This window comes from Microchirus variegatus, assembly GCF_963457635.1.
Source record: "Microchirus variegatus genome assembly, chromosome: 6".
Lineage (NCBI taxonomy): Eukaryota > Metazoa > Chordata > Actinopteri > Pleuronectiformes > Soleidae > Microchirus > Microchirus variegatus.
The window spans coordinates 5,531,594-5,550,649 of record NC_139807.1 but is presented as its reverse complement, the minus strand read 5'-3'; the positions used below and the strand labels follow the sequence as shown (position 1 = coordinate 5,550,649).

Here is a 19,056-nt window from a genome sequence, read left to right as displayed (position 1 = left end):
CGTCTGATGTTACAAACTCTTCCACTCTGCATCACTCAGTTAATAACAACACAATAATGTAAGTGGACAATTCTATCAATAGCCCCCCAAAAAAGACTCAGCTGTGGCATCATTTGCCATCTCCAATGGTCCAAGAAATCAATGAGCGGTAATAAAAGGCAGAGCAATGTACATTTAGACCACTGTCACGTTTAAACCCTCCTTAAATCATAAGTCTTATTTTACAAAAGCAAATTGATACGTACATTTGATTGACTGCTTACAGTAACATAGACGAAACAAATGGAGGCATGGCAACAGTAATGCAACAGTGTATCTGTAACAGGCAATCCATGATTTTAATGAGAGACATTTAAAGGTGCCATATGTAAGAATGTGGCCAATAACGGTTACTACATTCCAATTCAAAATACCGAGGTCTTTTAGGTTTCATTTTCTGACGGCAGCTGAGACTCTACTGACTACAATGATTGGTAGACGGCGGTAGGTGGCGCCACATGCCATTTTTTTTAATGCAAATATTTTGGCTGTACTGTTGTTGTTGGTGAGTTCAGTTTGTTATATGAACATTGTTCCTGAGTCTCTGTGACATATTACGAGGATTTTATGGCCAGTTGCTTTAGATTTATTACATAATGCACCTTTAACAATCTTTGTGTATTTGTGGAGTAAATTATTTTGTCCTTATTTTTCATCTGTGCTGTTTCACTAAAGTTGGAACAGAGACCAGACTGCATTGATTTTCTGGTTCTGCGGAAATGAGCCTCTGTTGTTTATTTACAGGCGCGTTCACCTTTGAGGTGAACTTTAATTCAAAAAGCGCCAATCTGAACTTTAAAAACTTTGACGAGATGAGATTACGTCTCGGCACAGTGAATATGTAACATTCTACAAGGTCACGTGAACTGAACTTTTTTATGTAAAAAAAACACAAAAAGGTTTTTGTTCCATTACTTTTTACACTCGCATTTAAAATTGTCTTTGTCCTCACTTCCATCCACAGACTTAGATATTGGCATGACAACTGTGAATCGCTGCTTAGACGCAGCCAAGGCCTGCAACGTGGACGACTTGTGCCAGAAGCTCCGCACAGAATATGTCTCGGCTTGCATCAAACCCACTGCCAAGTCCGGCCTGTGCAACCGACCAAAATGCAATAAGGCTCTGCGCAGGTTCTTTGACCGAGTCCCCGCGGATTACACACACGAGCTGCTCTTCTGCCCCTGCACGGACACGGCGTGTGCAGAGCGTCGGAGGCAGACCATCGTCCCCAGCTGCTCTTATGAAAGCCTGGAAAAACCCAACTGCATCACGCAGATGAGAATCTGCAAAGCTGACTACGTGTGCAGGTCAGAGCGGAGCTAAATAGGAAGTGTTAATTGGTTTCCATTCGTTTTCATGTCAGCCTTCCGCTACGTCTGTGATTGTTATTAAAACCATTTCTCACTTCGCCACGGTCTCCTATGCATATACTAACATATTGCTGTAATATATTCATAATCCCCAGGTTTGCTGTGCTTAATGTTCCAGCTCTTTACTCACATATCCCAAATCAGCAAAGCCAATGCTTCATTATACCCACTTTAATTCAAGTATTCCTTGGACATGGAGTTTAGATTTATGCACCATACGTACAGTATTTGGGCTAGCCCGGCTCAGTATTATGGCCATTTGAAACCAAATAAACAACCATTCAATCAAAAAAAATGGCCTGCTGTTTTACCCTAAAGCTTTCTACCCCCATTGGTTAGAACACCCCAGAGAGCCTGTTGGAATAACACATTAAATATTTAGCACAGATAAAGAGCCAGATGGATCAGAGTTATCGCTCATTGCTATCTCTGGTCATGCCCATTATTTTTCACAGCCCCATTACACTCAGAGGGCTTTACTAATGATCCCAGGTCTGGAGAATGAAATATATTACTCTTTCTATCACTTTCACATTACAGTCCAATGCATTCAGTCTTCACCACAGCCAACAATATTTCTTCATGTCAGAGGGGCACACTCTTAATTAAATGACCAAATTATAGTATGTGGAATGTATAAAGAAAGATCCATCAAACTTTTAATAAAAGAAGAAGGAAGGGATCTACCGGGTTTCTTGCTAACGCATGTCCGATTTTTCCCCCCGTAGATCACGTCTGGCGCAGTTTCAGTACGACTGCGAACCCTCAGAAACGTCTGCCAGTGGCTGCAAACAAGGAAATTATGCCGCCTGTCTACTCGCCTACACGGGGCTCATAGGTAGGTCAAAGTTAAGCACCTAAATATAGGTGGACTTGTGGATACAATTACCTGGAGGACTGAGAAACTTCACAAATATTTAAAGGAAATAAACACCTGGCCAAGACAGAGATGGTAGCGATGAAGGCATAAGTCAGAGAAGGAAAGGCAGTCCAAAAGTGTTCTTCTACAAGGGCTGAGGTTCTACCTGGAACCTGGAATTTGCTTCTTTCAAGGGTTCTTGGTAACACTAATGGTTCCAGTAAGAACCATTTTGATCCAGAGAACCCTTTAAAACCCCTTTCCTGAATAAACGGTTTTAAAAGGGTTCTTGGTAACACTAAGAGTTCCAGGTGGAATCGTTTATAAAAGGTTCTACCTGGAACCAAAAAGGGTTCTCCTATGAGGACAAGCCGAAGAACCTTATATGGTTCTACTTAGCACTTTTATTTTTAACAGTGTACTGAGTGATATAGTGGGTAAACTCATAGAGATCGGGATGAAATTAAAAGTCTTCTTCTAAATGAAAACATTTTAAGATACAAAAGCCTAAAAAAGTAAGACAATACAATGCAAGGTGTGGGTGTATTATTTCTGTATAACAATCTTCTTTCCCACTCACTTGAGAGTGACAGCTGCTAATGCACTGTACTGCCACAACCTCACAACCATGTGCCTGGTATTTCTAAATCACAACCATCTTTCACTCACTCTCGTACTTGATGTGAATTAAAATAGAGAATATTGTCATATTTCTCAATATCCATCATAAAATAATCTATAAAAAGGACACTTGAATCCCTTTACTTCACATCTTCAAGTCAGTGAACAGGAAATGCATTGTGTGCATTAATGCTTCACAAAATAAAGCAAGACTATAGTGTTATAACTCAGGGGAGAATGAATATTTAATGGTGATTGAAGGCTGCTGCTCTCTCTCTCTGCAGGAAGTACGATAACTCCCAACTACGTTGACAATTCCACGTCCAGCGTGGCTCCATGGTGCTCCTGCTCGGCCAGTGGCAGCCAGAGGCAGGACTGCGATCATTTCCTGGGAACCTTCACCAACAACATCTGTCTCCGTGAGTCTCACTGTACTGGAATGTTGTGAATCAGGACTCTCTTTTTTTTTGGATAAGGGGTTTGGGTTTATAGGCAGGTATTTAATATGACTGACGGGTAAACAATGTGTCTGCTGTTGATGTGCCCAGTTTAATCAATATCAAGTAGTTTATGGCAGAGAGGTGATTTCATCCCCTTTACTGTCTCATCAGCGCATTTAATGGTAGTTTTTCCAAAGCTAAATTTAGCTCAGTTTCTGGTCACAACTCAGTTGTTTACAGCCAAGTCTCATTAACTGAAATTAAAGGCCAACTGTGAGACAAACCGGACTCACAGTGATATATGTTTAAATGAAAACAGTTTGGAGAATACTCTACAGCCAGCATCCACTTAATTTAACTTTGCGAAGTGGAAACTACCAAATCTACAATCCTGAAGATGTTAAAATGCAACTTTATATTAAATTCTCTTACAGTTATAAACATTAACCCTATAAAGCCAAACGTATCATATGTGATACATCAGTTTTTGAGCCCTCCCTGAAAAACCCGATGTGTAAAATTATGGGAAACCCGACAGAGAAACCCTACAGAGCTGCAAGCACTGCGTAGGCCACTTTGCCCATGTGTACTGTGAGAAATGCAAAGTGCATCTTTGTTTGAACAACTGTCTTCAAGCCGACCATCACTCAAAATAAAAAGGTTGTGAACCACAAAATGAGTCTTACAGACTACCACCCTGCCAGTTCCATTGCAGCATTGTTTTTATTGGAATAGTTGAATTTGTTTGTGTATTTTTTGTTCAAGAAAAAAATAAAAAATATTTGAGCATTGTGACCCGCTGTATCAAACATGATACAAATTAAAACTATATGGAAATTGATATTTGAAAAAAAAAAAAAAAAAAAAGTGTTCAATCTTCAGCTAAAATAATAATAATCATAAGAATGATGAAAAACTTGACATTTTTAAATCGACTCAGGGGGTTTACAAATGTTGCCGCCAAACTCTCAGGGACAGCTCGGGCAAACGCACACACACTTCCAGCCTCAGTGTGAGTATATAAGCAGCACCCAACACTGCAGAGCCAAAACAATACGCTTCCATTTATACCTAGATTATTAGTTTAGATTTCCATGGTTTCCCCATCGCTCAAATCAACTTTAAAGTAGCATGTGACAACTGTGATGAAAATGTTAATCCCGACAGACAACGGGCACATTTCAGTGAGACAGATGTTTCCCAGCAGGCTCAAAATGTATTTAACTCAGATATCCTGACTCACACGCTCTCATATAAACCGTTGCTTTTACACTAAAATCTGCAAAAGAAAAATCAGACAAACAAAATTGAATAAACCAATGGATAGAAAATAGTGATATCATGGTGGATACAATAAACTATACTGGGGACATAAAAGAAACAACATAGATTGTTGCTTCAATCCAGTGGTCTTACATGTGTGTCTTCTGCTGACATTTCTAGCCGACACACTATATACATATGACTGAACCTGTCCACACACCATGAAAATCTTTACTCGGCCCATGGGTGCGAGGTGATTCTTTGGCCAGTCTTTCCTTGGGCCCCCTGCCTAGAAAGGATACACAGAGAGGTCTCAGAGTTGTTTGGCCAGAGCAAATGGTCTATGAGTTAATGAGGTCGATGTGGAGAGGCAGGTGCAGTTCGGACACTTGAATAGAATACTGATTATTTTCTGTTTTATCTCGCCGCCGCTGCTCGTACCAAACTAGGCCTTGCATACGCTCTCACACGGAATTCGGAATTCAGAACTGGAGGCATTGGCCGTGATTGACCAAAACATGAGCGAAACTCCAAAAAAAACACACAAAAGACTAAATTGCTGAGGTCTAATACACCGTCTCGTGTTTCAGGGAATGCGCTCACGACGTTTGGGAGTGAATCAGACCAGCAGCCCACTCTCAGCGCACCCAGCGTACCCAGCGCCGGCCACAGCAGCAGAGAGAACAGGAGTGCCACTTCTCCACCAGAAACCATAGAGACCGAGAGGAGCTTTCTGGACGAAATCATACCGACACAGGTGTGCGATTTTTTCTGTGCTGGTCGGCGGTCACGTTTTACCAGCTGCACGCAGCCACACATTCAGCAGTAAAACCTTTCCAGGAGAAAAGTTTGTTTAAAGTGCAGCCATTTTAATATTTCATATTACACTCACTCAGTCAGTTATTCTTAGTTTTGCCGGATGGATTAACAGGGGAAAGACTGGCGTACAACCACTATAGGTGTAAAAATGTCATTTTCTAATTCTATATACAGTAAACAAGAGGACTGAAACTGAGATGATGCCCAAACAAAAAGACAAGAACGTCTGAATTAATTTGCTTCACTACTTTAACAACTGACATATTCTATAACATTGGAGCAAGTGTTCCAAGTGTAAACACGGAGAATCATGGGGGATAGAGAACCAAAACATAACCACACGTTTGTTATTTGTTGGGGAAGAAAAGCTGACTTTAAAGACGATCCATATACATCATGAAACCTGGGAAAACACAGAAAGCAAGGTAAGGTAGAAAAAGAAAGGTAAATTGGTAACTGCTACTTTTAGTTTTTTCCTGTTTTCCTGTTCATCAGGCTAATAGAAATCAAAAATTGCAATATAATTACATATAGATTTAGATTTTTTTTGTACTCCCATACATTAGCCGAGTCTTAGCACGAGACTATCTAAGAAAGAGGCTACAAACTGATCTCTCTCCATCTCCTTCCAGGTCATGGGAAATGAACTGCTGGTGGGCAAGTCCACGCTGCCATCCAACAGCCTTCCAAACTCTGCTGCGTCTCCCTGCCTAATACTTCAAGCTGCCTTTAACCTTCTGCTGCTGCTTCATCTGCTGAATACTGGACCCTGATGACTGCAGGCAAGCAGTAAGAGTACCAAGCAAACGGAAGGACTAGTGCATCTCGGAGGAAAATGGTCCGTGTGCTGTTAATCCTCCCTCTAAATATGTACAGCAGTTCTTTGTTTTTGTTTTTTTTCTATTTTTGTGTCTCAGTGGTGCAGTTCCTCCTGCTATGGGGGTTCTCACTCAAGGTGAGTGGGGGTTGAGGCCTGTAGTGTTTGTACATTTGTACATTGTTATTGCGATCGAGCGAAGACAAAGTGAAGTCAGACTACCATCTTCGTGGACTAACCCAGCTCTCGGCTATCAAACTGTAAACCATTCTCAAAAGCGTTATATTGAAAAACATGAAGCAGATGTGTACGATAAATACATGGAGTACTGTATGTCCGTACCTGTGGAGATTTGTATTCTCAACAGAGGCTCTTATTTGAAATGATGACACAGAAAATGGTTGGAAACGGTCGGTGAACTCTGAGTCTACAATGAGCTGCGAAAATGGCCGGAGAGCTGCTGGCGTGTGTGCTGCTTTAAACATCGCTCACCTCAAGCATCTGAAAGAGGAACATTATTTCTGATCAATACTGGAATAGTGAGGTGATGGAGAGACGACGGAGCAACATTTGGCTCAGACAACTCAGACAAAGGCACCGACTGTGAAACGTCCAGCAGCATTTGGAAAAAACCAGAGTACATAAGATCAACCCTGACAAAATAATCATCCTGTTGCCCTTTGTCAAACGTTACTTTATTTCTTATTGCTGATGCTACAGTGGCTGTTTGTCCGAAAAAAGTCCACTCCATGTTCTTTATCTGCAAAGACAAGTTCTCGTACTTAAAAAGGAAGTAATCAGAAAATCAGTACCGCTTTATTATGTGTTTGTGAACGTAGTGCCCTTTTATTTCTCATGTGAACATTGCTATAGGAGGCTTCGAGTGTTTGCGCCAGGGAGGTAAGTGAACAGTTGTGTTGCCTCCACTGGTGCAGAGCCTGTTTGAGATCAGACAGTTATGAATGATTCAGCATTTTTCTGTCCGGGGAACACGCCACTGAATTCTGAGCAGGACTAGAGGTGCCTGCAAATAAAAGTTCTCAGACCATTACAGTAATGCATCAGCATCGTTTGATCTATTCTTTTAATCGACACGTGCTTTGATTTATCCAGAAGAAAGGAACTCTCTACCGATCGTGTTCAGCCTGGGAATTGCAATTTTGGTTGTATGATGATGATAAAGATCCTTTCCTATGTTGAAACACATACTGCCGTTGTCTTGGCAACAAATAAAGTTACTTACGGCTGTCATTGGATAGTGCAGTGTGTCATTCTAACTAGACACAAGTAGTGAACACACAAACCAGACGCGGCAGCAGTGAGCAGCACAGATAATGGCCGCTGTGTACCTTGACCTGTCCAAAAGATTTGAAATGGCAACCCTCCAGTTACAAGCCCAGTCGCCTTCCACTTGGCTGCCGTTTCTCGTCCAGTTGGTTGCATGCTCATATTTCGGTAAACAAAAGGACAACAGTGACCACGGACACACTTGCTAGAGGAAACTGTCTAGTCCTCACACACCACACACATACAACCAATCACTCAAAGAACACAAAGAGGGTCAAAATAAGGTGTCAAAAAAGAAAATCGAAGATTCTGAATTGATTTTTATTTTAAATGCTGCTTCAGTTTTGATTGGCATAGCCCGTTTCTTTTTAGAAGACAGCGTGTCAATGGTTTTGAATCAAAAATATATATATATTTTTAGAATAAATGGATGAGGAAATGTTTAGACACAAAACACTGATAGTGTGACCCAGGCCTGACATTTTGGGATGGAAGCTCTCTGTTCTGATCACCTCCCACCAGAAGAGCACAGACTTTATATAAGACAGTTGTACTGTTATAGTGACTTTAACAGACTTTTCCACCAAAGGAACCAATTGGAATGTCTTTTTTCTCTGAACTGTCCTGTGATTGGTCAAAGTCTTTGTCCTAAGCCATAATTGGTAACTGTCAAAAATATGATACACACTCCAGTGACCAAATTTCAACCATGAAAACTATCCATATCCACTCACTAATCCATTATCTGTTTAACCGGAAACGCTACAGATTCATCTTGATTTGCAGTCTATGGGTATTTGTGACAATAAAACCTCTGGATACAATGCCAGTGCTTGCACCGAAGGTACCTGGTATTGTTTTTTGCGGTTAGGTTTCTTGTAAATAGGGTCAATTGATTTAGCTGTGGTTCTGTATAATATCGTACATCTAACCTTTGAAAAACTGGCACAATTGAATTTGTTATGAATCTTTGATTATTCGGTATATTCAAGTTTTAGCCACAATTTTAAGGGTTGCCTTTTTGTCATTTGTAAACAAGAATAAGGTTTAGGTAATTGTCTTCTACTGAAGCACAACTACAGAGTAGTGTTCATTTTTAACGTCATCCTTCCCTGAGTGTGAGTTCAAGCAGGTGTGGGATAGAGAACCCTGGCTTCACAGATTGACATCATATAGACGTATGAAAAGTTAAGCTCACCGGTGACACCGAAGAAAAAGGTTTTGTCAATAATTTTGTCATTTTAAATCAGTGGACAAAAAAGCTGTTCTCATATTGCTGCCATATTATTGCCAAACATAATAAAAGGTAATGAAATTAGCTCATGTTGCAATAATTATTGTTTAACGTGTAATCATCCTACGGGCATCAGACGACAAAATAGGCTTCAACTTATCAGCTGGTTTGCTTGACCACATTCTGAAGTTGATGTAGGGATTAATGCGATGTTTCGTCTCCTCCACAGAAGAAAAAATAGAATCCAATGTCATCATGTGAATAAGCACAATGCAATGTCACTTAAAAATGGAGGCAGTTGAAGGCTGTAAGACGTGAGGATATACTGTAATAAACACAATAAAAAAAACACTCACGAACACTAACGCCACAGGAAGGAACTGAGCTGGAGAAAACAGGTTACTGTGAAGAAGTCTGAACGCACAGAATATGATCTGCTAAAGCCCACGCCAGGCGCATCACTCATTGATTAATGCATTTTCATTTTCACTGTGCAGCGTTGTGGAAAAAACAAACATAGTTTAGAGTCAGCTCATATCGCTGATGACCCATGATGCCATTTATCAACCTGAAGGTTCACTCCCATTAAATTCTGTCACTCCAATTATCACCCGAAGATTTAAAAAAAAAAAAAAAGAAGAAGAAAACCTCATGTAGCTCATGAAATATGTAACCCATAAGGAAAATAGATTGGAACATGTCAGGCGAAGGTCAGATTCAATACTGGTGCATGACACCAATTCCATTATCTCAGTGTTTTTCACATCACATATTTTAAATGATGCTCCTCTCAGCGGCAACACTATTGGTTTGATACGCCATAAAACACGAAATAGCAAAAGTTTATACACGATCAATATCAGAAACAAGAAACACACATTTAAAGCTGAATGGGACCAGAATCGCCGTAGTTTCATTTCATTTCATCTGCAACTGTTAATGTCTTCTGAAGGCTCCTGTAAGTGCGTAACTGTAAGACTCAATACATTTCAACAATAGCAGAACCATTAGAGGATACACTTTACGGGATTTTTAATAAACTCAAAAACAACACAGCAGCACCATCATAACCTCCTCCGTTATTGTTGTCACACTCCAATTTCAAAGTCAACATTTGGATTTAGGAGTTTGTAGTTTGTGTCGGTGTTGCAATGGATTACTATACAGTTATATATAGGATTCTGAGGTGAAATCACCTGTAAGACACGAGGAAGGTAGAACATATCTTACAGTGACTGGGCAAAATGTGTGCTTAAAATCACATCGATCCAACCAAAACCAACCTAAACTGTGCTGTGTCGAGGCGAGGCAAGGCGAGCTGGGACCATAGGTGGAAAAGGGGCTTAAAGCCACATTATACTTCTCCGACTGCACAATGCGTTATCCGACGGATACGCGCTGCAATTTCCCGCCTGATCAGTTGGGGTCGCTGCGCAAGGTTGTTGTGCTTTTGGCTACAGTGAGCAATGGCGTCCGAGAGAGAAAGAGAGAGAAAGACTGTTGTTGTTGAAACAGTGGCCTTTTCTCACTTTTCTGTGTCCCGGAACGCAGTTTTAAGATAATTTGAGGCGAGAAATTGGCCATTTAGAGTCTAAACATGTGCTGTGTGTGTTAAGATATGACGTATTTCTAGTTTTGCAGCGACGTCAACGGCCGTGATCAGCTCCGCCTCTGTGGGCGCTCGGGTGCGCACTGTGAGCCGGCACAGAGCAGCTTCGCTCGGCCTGTCCTGAGGACCAATCGCAGCTTTTGCCGTCTCCGCGGTCCCTTGACGGAGTGACGGACACTTAAAAAAAGAAAATTTGTGCAGTCGGAGACGACGCAGAGGCTCCCCGACAGGCTCTCCGTCGACGCAGAGGACTCTGCGTAACCTACGCAGAGCACTTTACGCAGGAGTATAAATGGGCTTTAGTTGAGAGTGGACAAAGCAGAACATGGTCAGAGTTTAGGGCCTGTAAACAGTCTGGTGTGGATGCTTTTACACTGAAACTGCACAAACATACGGCAGTTTTACCCGATGTTCCTGATTAACGACTGGCAGGTCTAATTAATGAATATTCTCTGAGTTTGACGGCAGCTACGAGTTGTATTTTTGGAGTCAGTGACAGCTGATGGTGCAGGCAGACAGCTGTGGGTGGACACATTGTTGTGTGTAAATGTAGCTCTTCTCATGACGGCGCGCGGCTCGATCAATGCCGCTGCTCGTTTACACTTCAGTCTTCCTCGAATATGAGATTTTGAATTAAGTCGGCTGACATATACCCAGCGCCTGGTATATAGTGAGGAAATAACAGGATTGTCACAATATTATGAATACAATAACTTCAGTGAGTGCACATGAGCAACAATGTGCTTTCAGTTAATGTTTTTTTGCACAAAGAAAGGTCACATTGCTCTTACTGTAGAGCTGCTTGTCACTGAAAAAATGCAGCTGCGAGAATTGACAGAAGATTTTTAAAGATGGAGCAAGCTGTTAAAAAGAAAAGGTGTGCAACGCATCGTGTAAATGTGTTTTTCACCCCAAAGCTGTGAAAAATCATCCACTAATTGAAAAGGGAAAGCTATTTATACTATTTATACACACACAAAAAGCACAAACAATGCAAAACACTGTTTTCTAGGTATTTATATTATTTCCTCTATACCTACATAATATACAGTACATGCAACATATCAAACTATGCCCTCCAAATTATTGTGCCATTGAAACTCTATCAATCTTTATAAACTTTATGGATTTGTATTCGAGGGACTGTTTACGTTGAATGGTTTAAATATAAACGATGCTGAAGATGGAGCTGCTCGACAGGAGGGAAAGACCACAGAGAAGGATCATAGAATGTCGGGATAGAGGAAGACGAAGGCGACATTTAATAAGATGTACAATATGTTCTGTAATGATCAGAGTGCAGTTTTCAAGAAAAAAATCTCTTCAGTGACGAACATTTCCAGTGATATTTTTAAGTAAAAACAGCCAGAGATTATGTTACTTGCTATATGTTCTGACGTGAATGACAAGTGCTATAATAGGGTTTCATTATGAGCAAGAAAATATTATGTTTTTTTTTTTTTAATTCTGTCACTTTCATTAACCAGAGGTTTCAAGATACAGCTGTGATTAAATAAATAAATAAATAAATAAATAAAAAATGCATTAATGCCTGAACATGACTTTAAAGATCACTGTGGGGAAGCTTCTTTAGAACCATATCTTCAATGCATATTCAGTCATATTCACCAAAGTGTCAATGACTAAAGCACTCGTTATTTGATCCACTGGCAGGGCTCCGTGCTGGTTCTAATTTTAACAAACGGCTGAAAAATGATTTTATTCAGAACCCTGAGAAGTTGGTTCTCAGCTGGAACCAAAGAAAAATAGTTGACTCTTCCTCACGAACCGTGACATCATTAGTGGGCGTGTCATATTCTGGCGAGCGGGAATTATAGGAAGTGCCGGCGGAGGCTAAGCGCCAAGGTTCTGAGGCTCCTCTAGTGAGTGTTTGTGTAAAACCCCGACACTCACTAGATATATCTAACTGTCAGGTGTAGGATTTTCAAACATTTATGCCAATAGTCTTGTGTATTGTGTAGCTTTGATTGGCTTCCCCTGCAAACACGTTTTTTAAGTTACAGTTTTTCACGTAGTGGCTGTGCCCCGTTTTAAAAAGATGTCAATTTTTTCACAATCTGCAATGTCATTTGAAGCTTATTTTAGATCTTTCAGTAAATCAGCCACATTAAAGCCAGTCACAGTGACTGAGAAGGTTATACACAAAAGAAAATGAAGAAATATACCATTATGCGTTGCTTCTTTCTCTCTCTGCTTCATTGTGTTTTAATGTGCTTTGTGTTTCTCTAAAAATCCCTGTGTGTGTGTGTGTGTGTGTGTGTGTGTTACTGACCATCACTCACCTTTACCCCCTTCGTTTACCGCACTTTCCTCTCAACAGAGGCTCAGAATTCAGCACAGATCAATAGTAACAATCAAATGTTGCTCTGGGGTTTAAAACCTCTCGCCATTTATCGCTGGATCCTTTTACCCGCAACGTATCTATACATTTTAACGATACTTGTGTTTTCAGACTCATTCAGGGTTCCTTTATCCCCCCCCCCCCCCCCCCATATCTTGCGATTGCGAGGAAGAATTGAAATTGATTCCTTTCGACTAATTGCTGCGGCCATTGTAACAGCCACGCAGCACTCGCATGTCAACGTATTATTCTCCCTGCTTTTCTCAGCAACATAAAGGCTGCGTTTGTAGCGACGACATCATTTTTTTTACATTCGATATAAACGTGATTAAAACCCGCGATCGACAACAAAACCTACTCGTGGCTGAGCGTCAGAGAACAGAATGAGGTGTAACTCAAAAATGCGATAATGAGCTATGGTGATGATTAAATATCAGATGACGGGCGTTGCAGCGAGATATATTAGTAAAATGTCAATATCTATAGCTTTCTGTTGGTAGGATCATGACATTGTAGTTAAAATGACAATAAAGGACAAGTGAAAAATGGTTCGAGGACGGCCAGAGATTACCTTCAGAGGTAATTAAAAAAGTTTCAACCAGTGTCAGTTATTGGCTTTTCTATGCACAGTGCAGCACCGAGTCATTATTTAATCAGGATGTGCAGAACCTTTATTGACTATTTGAAATATTGGTTTGAGACCCATATGGGTAACAATCAGCAAAAGCATTTTTAGCCGAGTCATGTTTGTTTATTTCTTCTTTTTGGGCGAACAAAATCTGTTCCACAGTTTGGAGATTTTTGCCATCGTCGCATGCCTCGTAATAGTATGGGAAGAATTCTGTAATTTGGTAATAGCGTGATGTATCTAATGAGACGTCCACCTTTGTCATAACAATATCAATTGTAGTAATGAGGAGATAATATGACAGTAATACCATGTTATTGCTAATTAACTAATATGCTTATTAGAATTACAATAGGTTACCATCAGTGCAATGCCTTAAGGTGAATAATTACCATATTATAAAGATGAAATTAATCCTCCCTTATGACCCACACAATTTTCCCTCTTGGTGATTACTACAGAAATAAGAGCTGCTGCGGCTGCTCGGTCATTATTTATGTAAACCACTCTTTTCAAACATCATCGGGCTCTGTGTGGTTTGTAATTAGGGGATTATTTTTCTTGTTTGATATTATTTTATTCATTTATTCCCCTATCGCATTCAACAAAATATCCCATTTCCTCACAAACGGCAGCAAATATCTGTTCCTGTGTGTTTTGCATCATGTTTTTTTTTTGCAGCTATACACCTCCTCCTCCAGATGTACAGACATTCACATTTGTCTGCGCGCATCAGCGTTTGTAGGCGTACGTCTGCAGACATCTGCTTCTGTGTCTGTGATCCTTGTGTATCCAGGCATATCGCCGCGTTTGTGTGTTCGTGCATGAACGCACATGCACAAATCCGTCTTACAAAAGGTGAATTCTTTTGCCGTCCGACTGCTTCCTCGCAGGATGGAGGCTCAGTGTACCTACAGTAATTTGCGTGAACTTTGTGTTTACAGGTGCACGCGAGCATGTAGCTTTAACCCCCGCGCTGTGGGATGAATTCTTGTTACAGTTGCAAAGCAGCTGCACTGCAGAAGATGCCCAGACATCCCTGAACATGTAGGACAGCGTAAGAGCAGGAGCAGCTGGACAGCAGTGACTACCCACGATTAACAAATCCTTCACTGGCCTTCTTTACCCCCGTGGGCCCCAACAAGAGCCTCGTGGGAACTCGCTAGATTGCTCAATACTTGAAATTCTCCCCGCGGTGGCCATTTTCTGAGCCTCTTCCAAAGGCACTTTCACAATTATTGCTGCAGTATTTAACGGTGAGTTGGTTGGCACTTTGTATACAGTGCCATTACTCACAATCACAGTAAAATGCAGAGGTCGCCGACTCCCTCAAAGTCAAGAAATGTGGCAATATTTTAGTAATTAGTGTGCCCTTAAGGTAGCAGCAGGGGGAAAGTACAGCTGCAGTCCAGGGAGTTCAGACTGGGGTGAGGATGGCATCGTATCATCACCTTATAAAGCCGTTACAAAAACAGTTACATTAGAATTAGGGCTGTGACTACTTCTATGAAAATAGCTGTTATTAGCTGTTAATTATGACTAATTGCAAAAACCCAAGGTTTACTCTCAAATATGACAAAGAAAAGCCTCAAATCTTCACATTTAGGGAGGTTATGGTTAGACACTACATTATGACGTAATTATTAAAACAGATATACAAAGCACAATGTATTTTTTAAACAGGGAAAGTGTACAAACAGTGTCTTACTTATTTTATATGAATTAATATCAATCTGTAAAGTAAAATGTGCAAACATGGGGAATTAAGTCTGCACAAATAGTTACATCTTGAATATACCTTGACACTAAAGTTAAAATACATGCAAATATGTGATATTGTGATTATTTTATATCTTAAAGGTGCATTATGTAATACAAAGCAACTTGCCATAAAATCCTCCTAATATGTCACAGAGACTCAGGAATAATGTTCATATAACAAACTGAACTCACCAACAATAACAGTACAGACAAAATATTTGCATTAAAAAAATATTTTGCAGACTGCAAATCATGTTTATGTTTTGAAATCATGTTTTGGCATGTGGCGCCACCTACCGCCGTCTACCAATCATTGCAGTCAGTAGAGTCTCAGCTGCTGAGCAACCACGGGTTGCCAGTTACATCAGAAAACGAAACCTAAAAGACCTCGGTATGTTCAATTTGAATGTAGTAACTGTTTTTGGCCACATTCTTACATATGGCACCTTTAATGTACATCTGGAGAATAAGTGAGTAATGTGATAAGTCAGGGCTTTTCTAAAGCACCATATCATTTCACACTGAATGTCACATCTTGCCATAATCAAAAACCTGCAGCTCTTGCAATACACACATGTTGCATGGGCATGTTGAGCTTTCAGTGTTCAGTGTAAATATGGCAGGTTGTCAATAACACATAAAGGTGCTATATGGGATCAGGAGGGCATTGGGACTTCAGCTCATCATTTCTGCCACACCAGTAGATAAAAAAAAGACCTGAATGAGCAATTACACTTGAAATGAAAAGCTCTGTTACTCTGGTACTCTATTGTTTCCCCGACAGCGACAGAGGAAGAGACCTCCCGACTCCATTTCCTTGCACAAACCCAAGGAAATTAAATCTATAGCTCCCGATCGTGTGATACTTCAGTAAAGAGTAAAGATACACATAAGCCAGCTGGCAGCTCTGCATGCACCTCTCACCCTTTTTGACGTTTAAAAAATGCCATCCACATTCAACCCCTTGGCTTGAATCATGTGCCACCACCAAGACACTGCTGCAATTGTTGTGTTTCCGCCTACAGTCAAAAAAGATTTGGGGGATTAGGCAAATTGGGACACTCTAAATTGCCTTCCGCCCCGTGTCAGCTGGGATTGGCACCAACGCCCCCCCCCCCCCACGACCCTCATGTGGAGTGAGTGAGCGAGTGTGTAATTATTTTGCAAGAACTGAATTTTACACATAAGAGAGAAGAACAAATATACTTCACTATGTATTTTAACCATAAACAAGGTTATAAAAAAGGTTACAGTGAGTCAGCAGATGTTGATCAAATATAGAAATGTACACCCTCTGTTGAGTTATACTATACAGAACTAATACAGTGCTTCAATTATGATGAGAAATAAACTTTTTTTTAATAACTGACCTCAGACATAATTTTCCCCTGAGGACAAGGGCAGCCACTCCTGCTCAAAAGAACTGTATCTGAATACATGTGCTCCCATGTTTAATGACTACAAAGTCCTTTTCAGCAGCAACTGCTCCATGCACTCCTTCAGTGCCAACCTTGGATGTGAAGTAAAGGAAGGAAAGCAACAGGTCATTGAGCTAATGTATGATGTGATGTGGCACCATACAAATCAAGCTGAATCGACGGTGTGCGTAACATGCATTTCAATTTGCTCTCATTGAAATTGAAAACACAAGGGGCCTATAATTAAAAAAAAAGCCAATCCAAGTTTAAGTCACGGATGTGGGATTTAATTGGCAGTTTGAAAAGCAACAGACATGTATGTCATTTGGTGGAGTTGATATAACATATAAAAAGTCAGTAAAATCACTCGGCAGTGGAAAAAGTTGAGATTCCCAGGCTGAAACGTATTAACACACTTTAATATTAATTATACAAAGTTTTGGAGTGTGATTAATCAACCAAACAAGGTGCACTTTTTTCCGAACAACTCTTAAGAGCCACACTGCAACTTAATTATACACCAAAGGCCCACACACAAGCAGTAGTCAAATTTCCCCAAAGCACTTATTCCATAATCTTGACTTTGGACCAATTTGCTGACAGTAATCTTTAAGAGCATTTCCGTCTGTATTTATGCTCCGCTGCTAAATGAGACATTCTGAAGGCAACAGGCTGGTGAGCTGGGTGTATGGAGCTGTCAGTTCACATCTACCTCCGGTACCAGCTGTGTCCTCGCTCAGTCACTATCATTGGAGAAAAGACAAGACCGAGGAGCAATTTGCCCCCAAGGAAAGTCTCTGCACAGACAAAGATATGGGCTGGTAAAGGCTGGCATGTTGTCTCTCTGTCTCTGCATGTCCCACAAACACCCACTAACTTTCCTTCAGCTTTAGCTCCAGATTTAAGTCAAGTTAACGTCTCTATTAGCACATCACCTAATCCACTCAGCCTTGGTTTTACCACCTTCTTGCTCTTTGCCAAAAACAACATTATGGCGAACATCCATCCATCTTCTACCGCTTTACCCCCCACATGAGGGTCGCAGGGGGGCGCTGGTGCAAATCCAAGCTGACATAGGGCAAAAGGAGGGGTACCAGTCCATCACAGGGCCACATAAAGACAAACAACCATCCACTCTCTGACACCTACAGTCAATTTAGAGTGCCTAATCCCCAAATATGCATGTTTTTGGACTGTGGGAGGAAACCGCAGAACCTGGAGAAAACACACGCACAATTGCTGCAATTCTTTCATTCTGAAGTACTTTCCAAACACACGCCATCATGAATCACCAATTTGTCTTACTGAATGTCCGCTACATTCAAGCCACCACCAAATGAGTTCCCTCAATGCCGATAAGCCAAATCAGCACCGCACGATGCTCCATTTCTTAGTATAGCAGTGTTTTGCCTGGCGAGATTCCCGCACCGAGCATAGAGAATAAGTGATTCATTGAGCATGAAGACTGACAGAGGCAAGGAGGAAGCACGACGGCGATGTTTGGCCAGAAAAGGGTAGATAACTGCAACAGGTTGGGGTGTGATTTAAAATGCGAAGAAGCAGTCATGAGAGCAGATTTTTACTGCTAAAGAAACCACAAATAGTTGCTATTATTTTAGTTAGTTCTAGCCCCAAGTGTTCATGTTCATATTCATGAAACCACTGCTCACTTTGTTAATGTTCCTGTCTCTTTATAACAAAAGAAATTATAATTAGGACCGACCATACAAAAGAACACTGAGGTGGAGGCATGTAGAAATGTAAGGGGGCCAATTAGCAATCAAAAATTTGAAATATGATAATCAGCAGAGGACCTGACACCATCAATCACACTAAAATTACGTGATTAGCAAAATGTCCAGTACCACTTCAGGCCACAGCCGTTTCATTTTGGAATTACAGCAGGGCTTATTTGCATATGTTCACTTTATTCCGTTTACAACATTGCTTAAACCCTTTATTGTAAATATTCAGAAACACTAAAGCCTTTGTGTGATTCTTCTGGGTAACAGCAGGAATTATAACTGGAGGATTATTAAGGATGTGTTTAAACGCATGGTGTTTTAAAGGCCTTGAGCTGAGGCTACACTGCCCCCTCTTGTTTAGTCAGCAATACAGCGCTTGTCCAAAGATCACACACAAACATAACATCACACTTCACACAATTAGTCTTGCCATACAATGGCACTGTCACTAAAATTAAAATCAGATATGCCGAGCTTTTAAGGCAACCCGCACTAAATCAGACTTTCTATACAGTTAAGCAGTTTGACACGGAAAACAAAGAGGAATGCCACTGGAAAATGTCATTCATTAAGCTTTCTAAGACAAACTTTAACTTTTATAAAGACTGCAAAGAGCAAGACAAATAAAAAAAACACACACACCTAAAAGAAGAAAAACTGCTTTCTGTTCATGATGAAATATTAAAAGGGAAAATAACAAAAGCCAAAGTTCACTTATTATATTTGGGAATAATTAGAAGAAATATTGCATTCTGCACCTTATCTTTCAATGCGTCTTCAA

General features: G+C 40.6%; 1 protein-coding gene across 1 annotated transcript in view; it reads left to right on the top strand.

The window, feature by feature from the left end:
- gfra4b (GDNF family receptor alpha 4b) overlaps positions 1–6,187 on the top strand; it is a gene marked incomplete at both ends in the record, with an annotated part of 40,969 nt that extends 34,782 nt beyond the window's left edge. The window contains 5 exons of the mRNA XM_083891405.1: positions 1,004–1,349; positions 2,141–2,250; positions 3,177–3,311; positions 5,186–5,352; positions 6,047–6,187. Coding sequence (XP_083747531.1) covers positions 1,004–1,349; positions 2,141–2,250; positions 3,177–3,311; positions 5,186–5,352; positions 6,047–6,187 — 899 coding nt within the window. The remainder of the gene's footprint in view (positions 1–1,003; positions 1,350–2,140; positions 2,251–3,176; positions 3,312–5,185; positions 5,353–6,046) is intronic.
- Between the last annotated feature and the right edge of the window lie 12,869 nt (positions 6,188–19,056).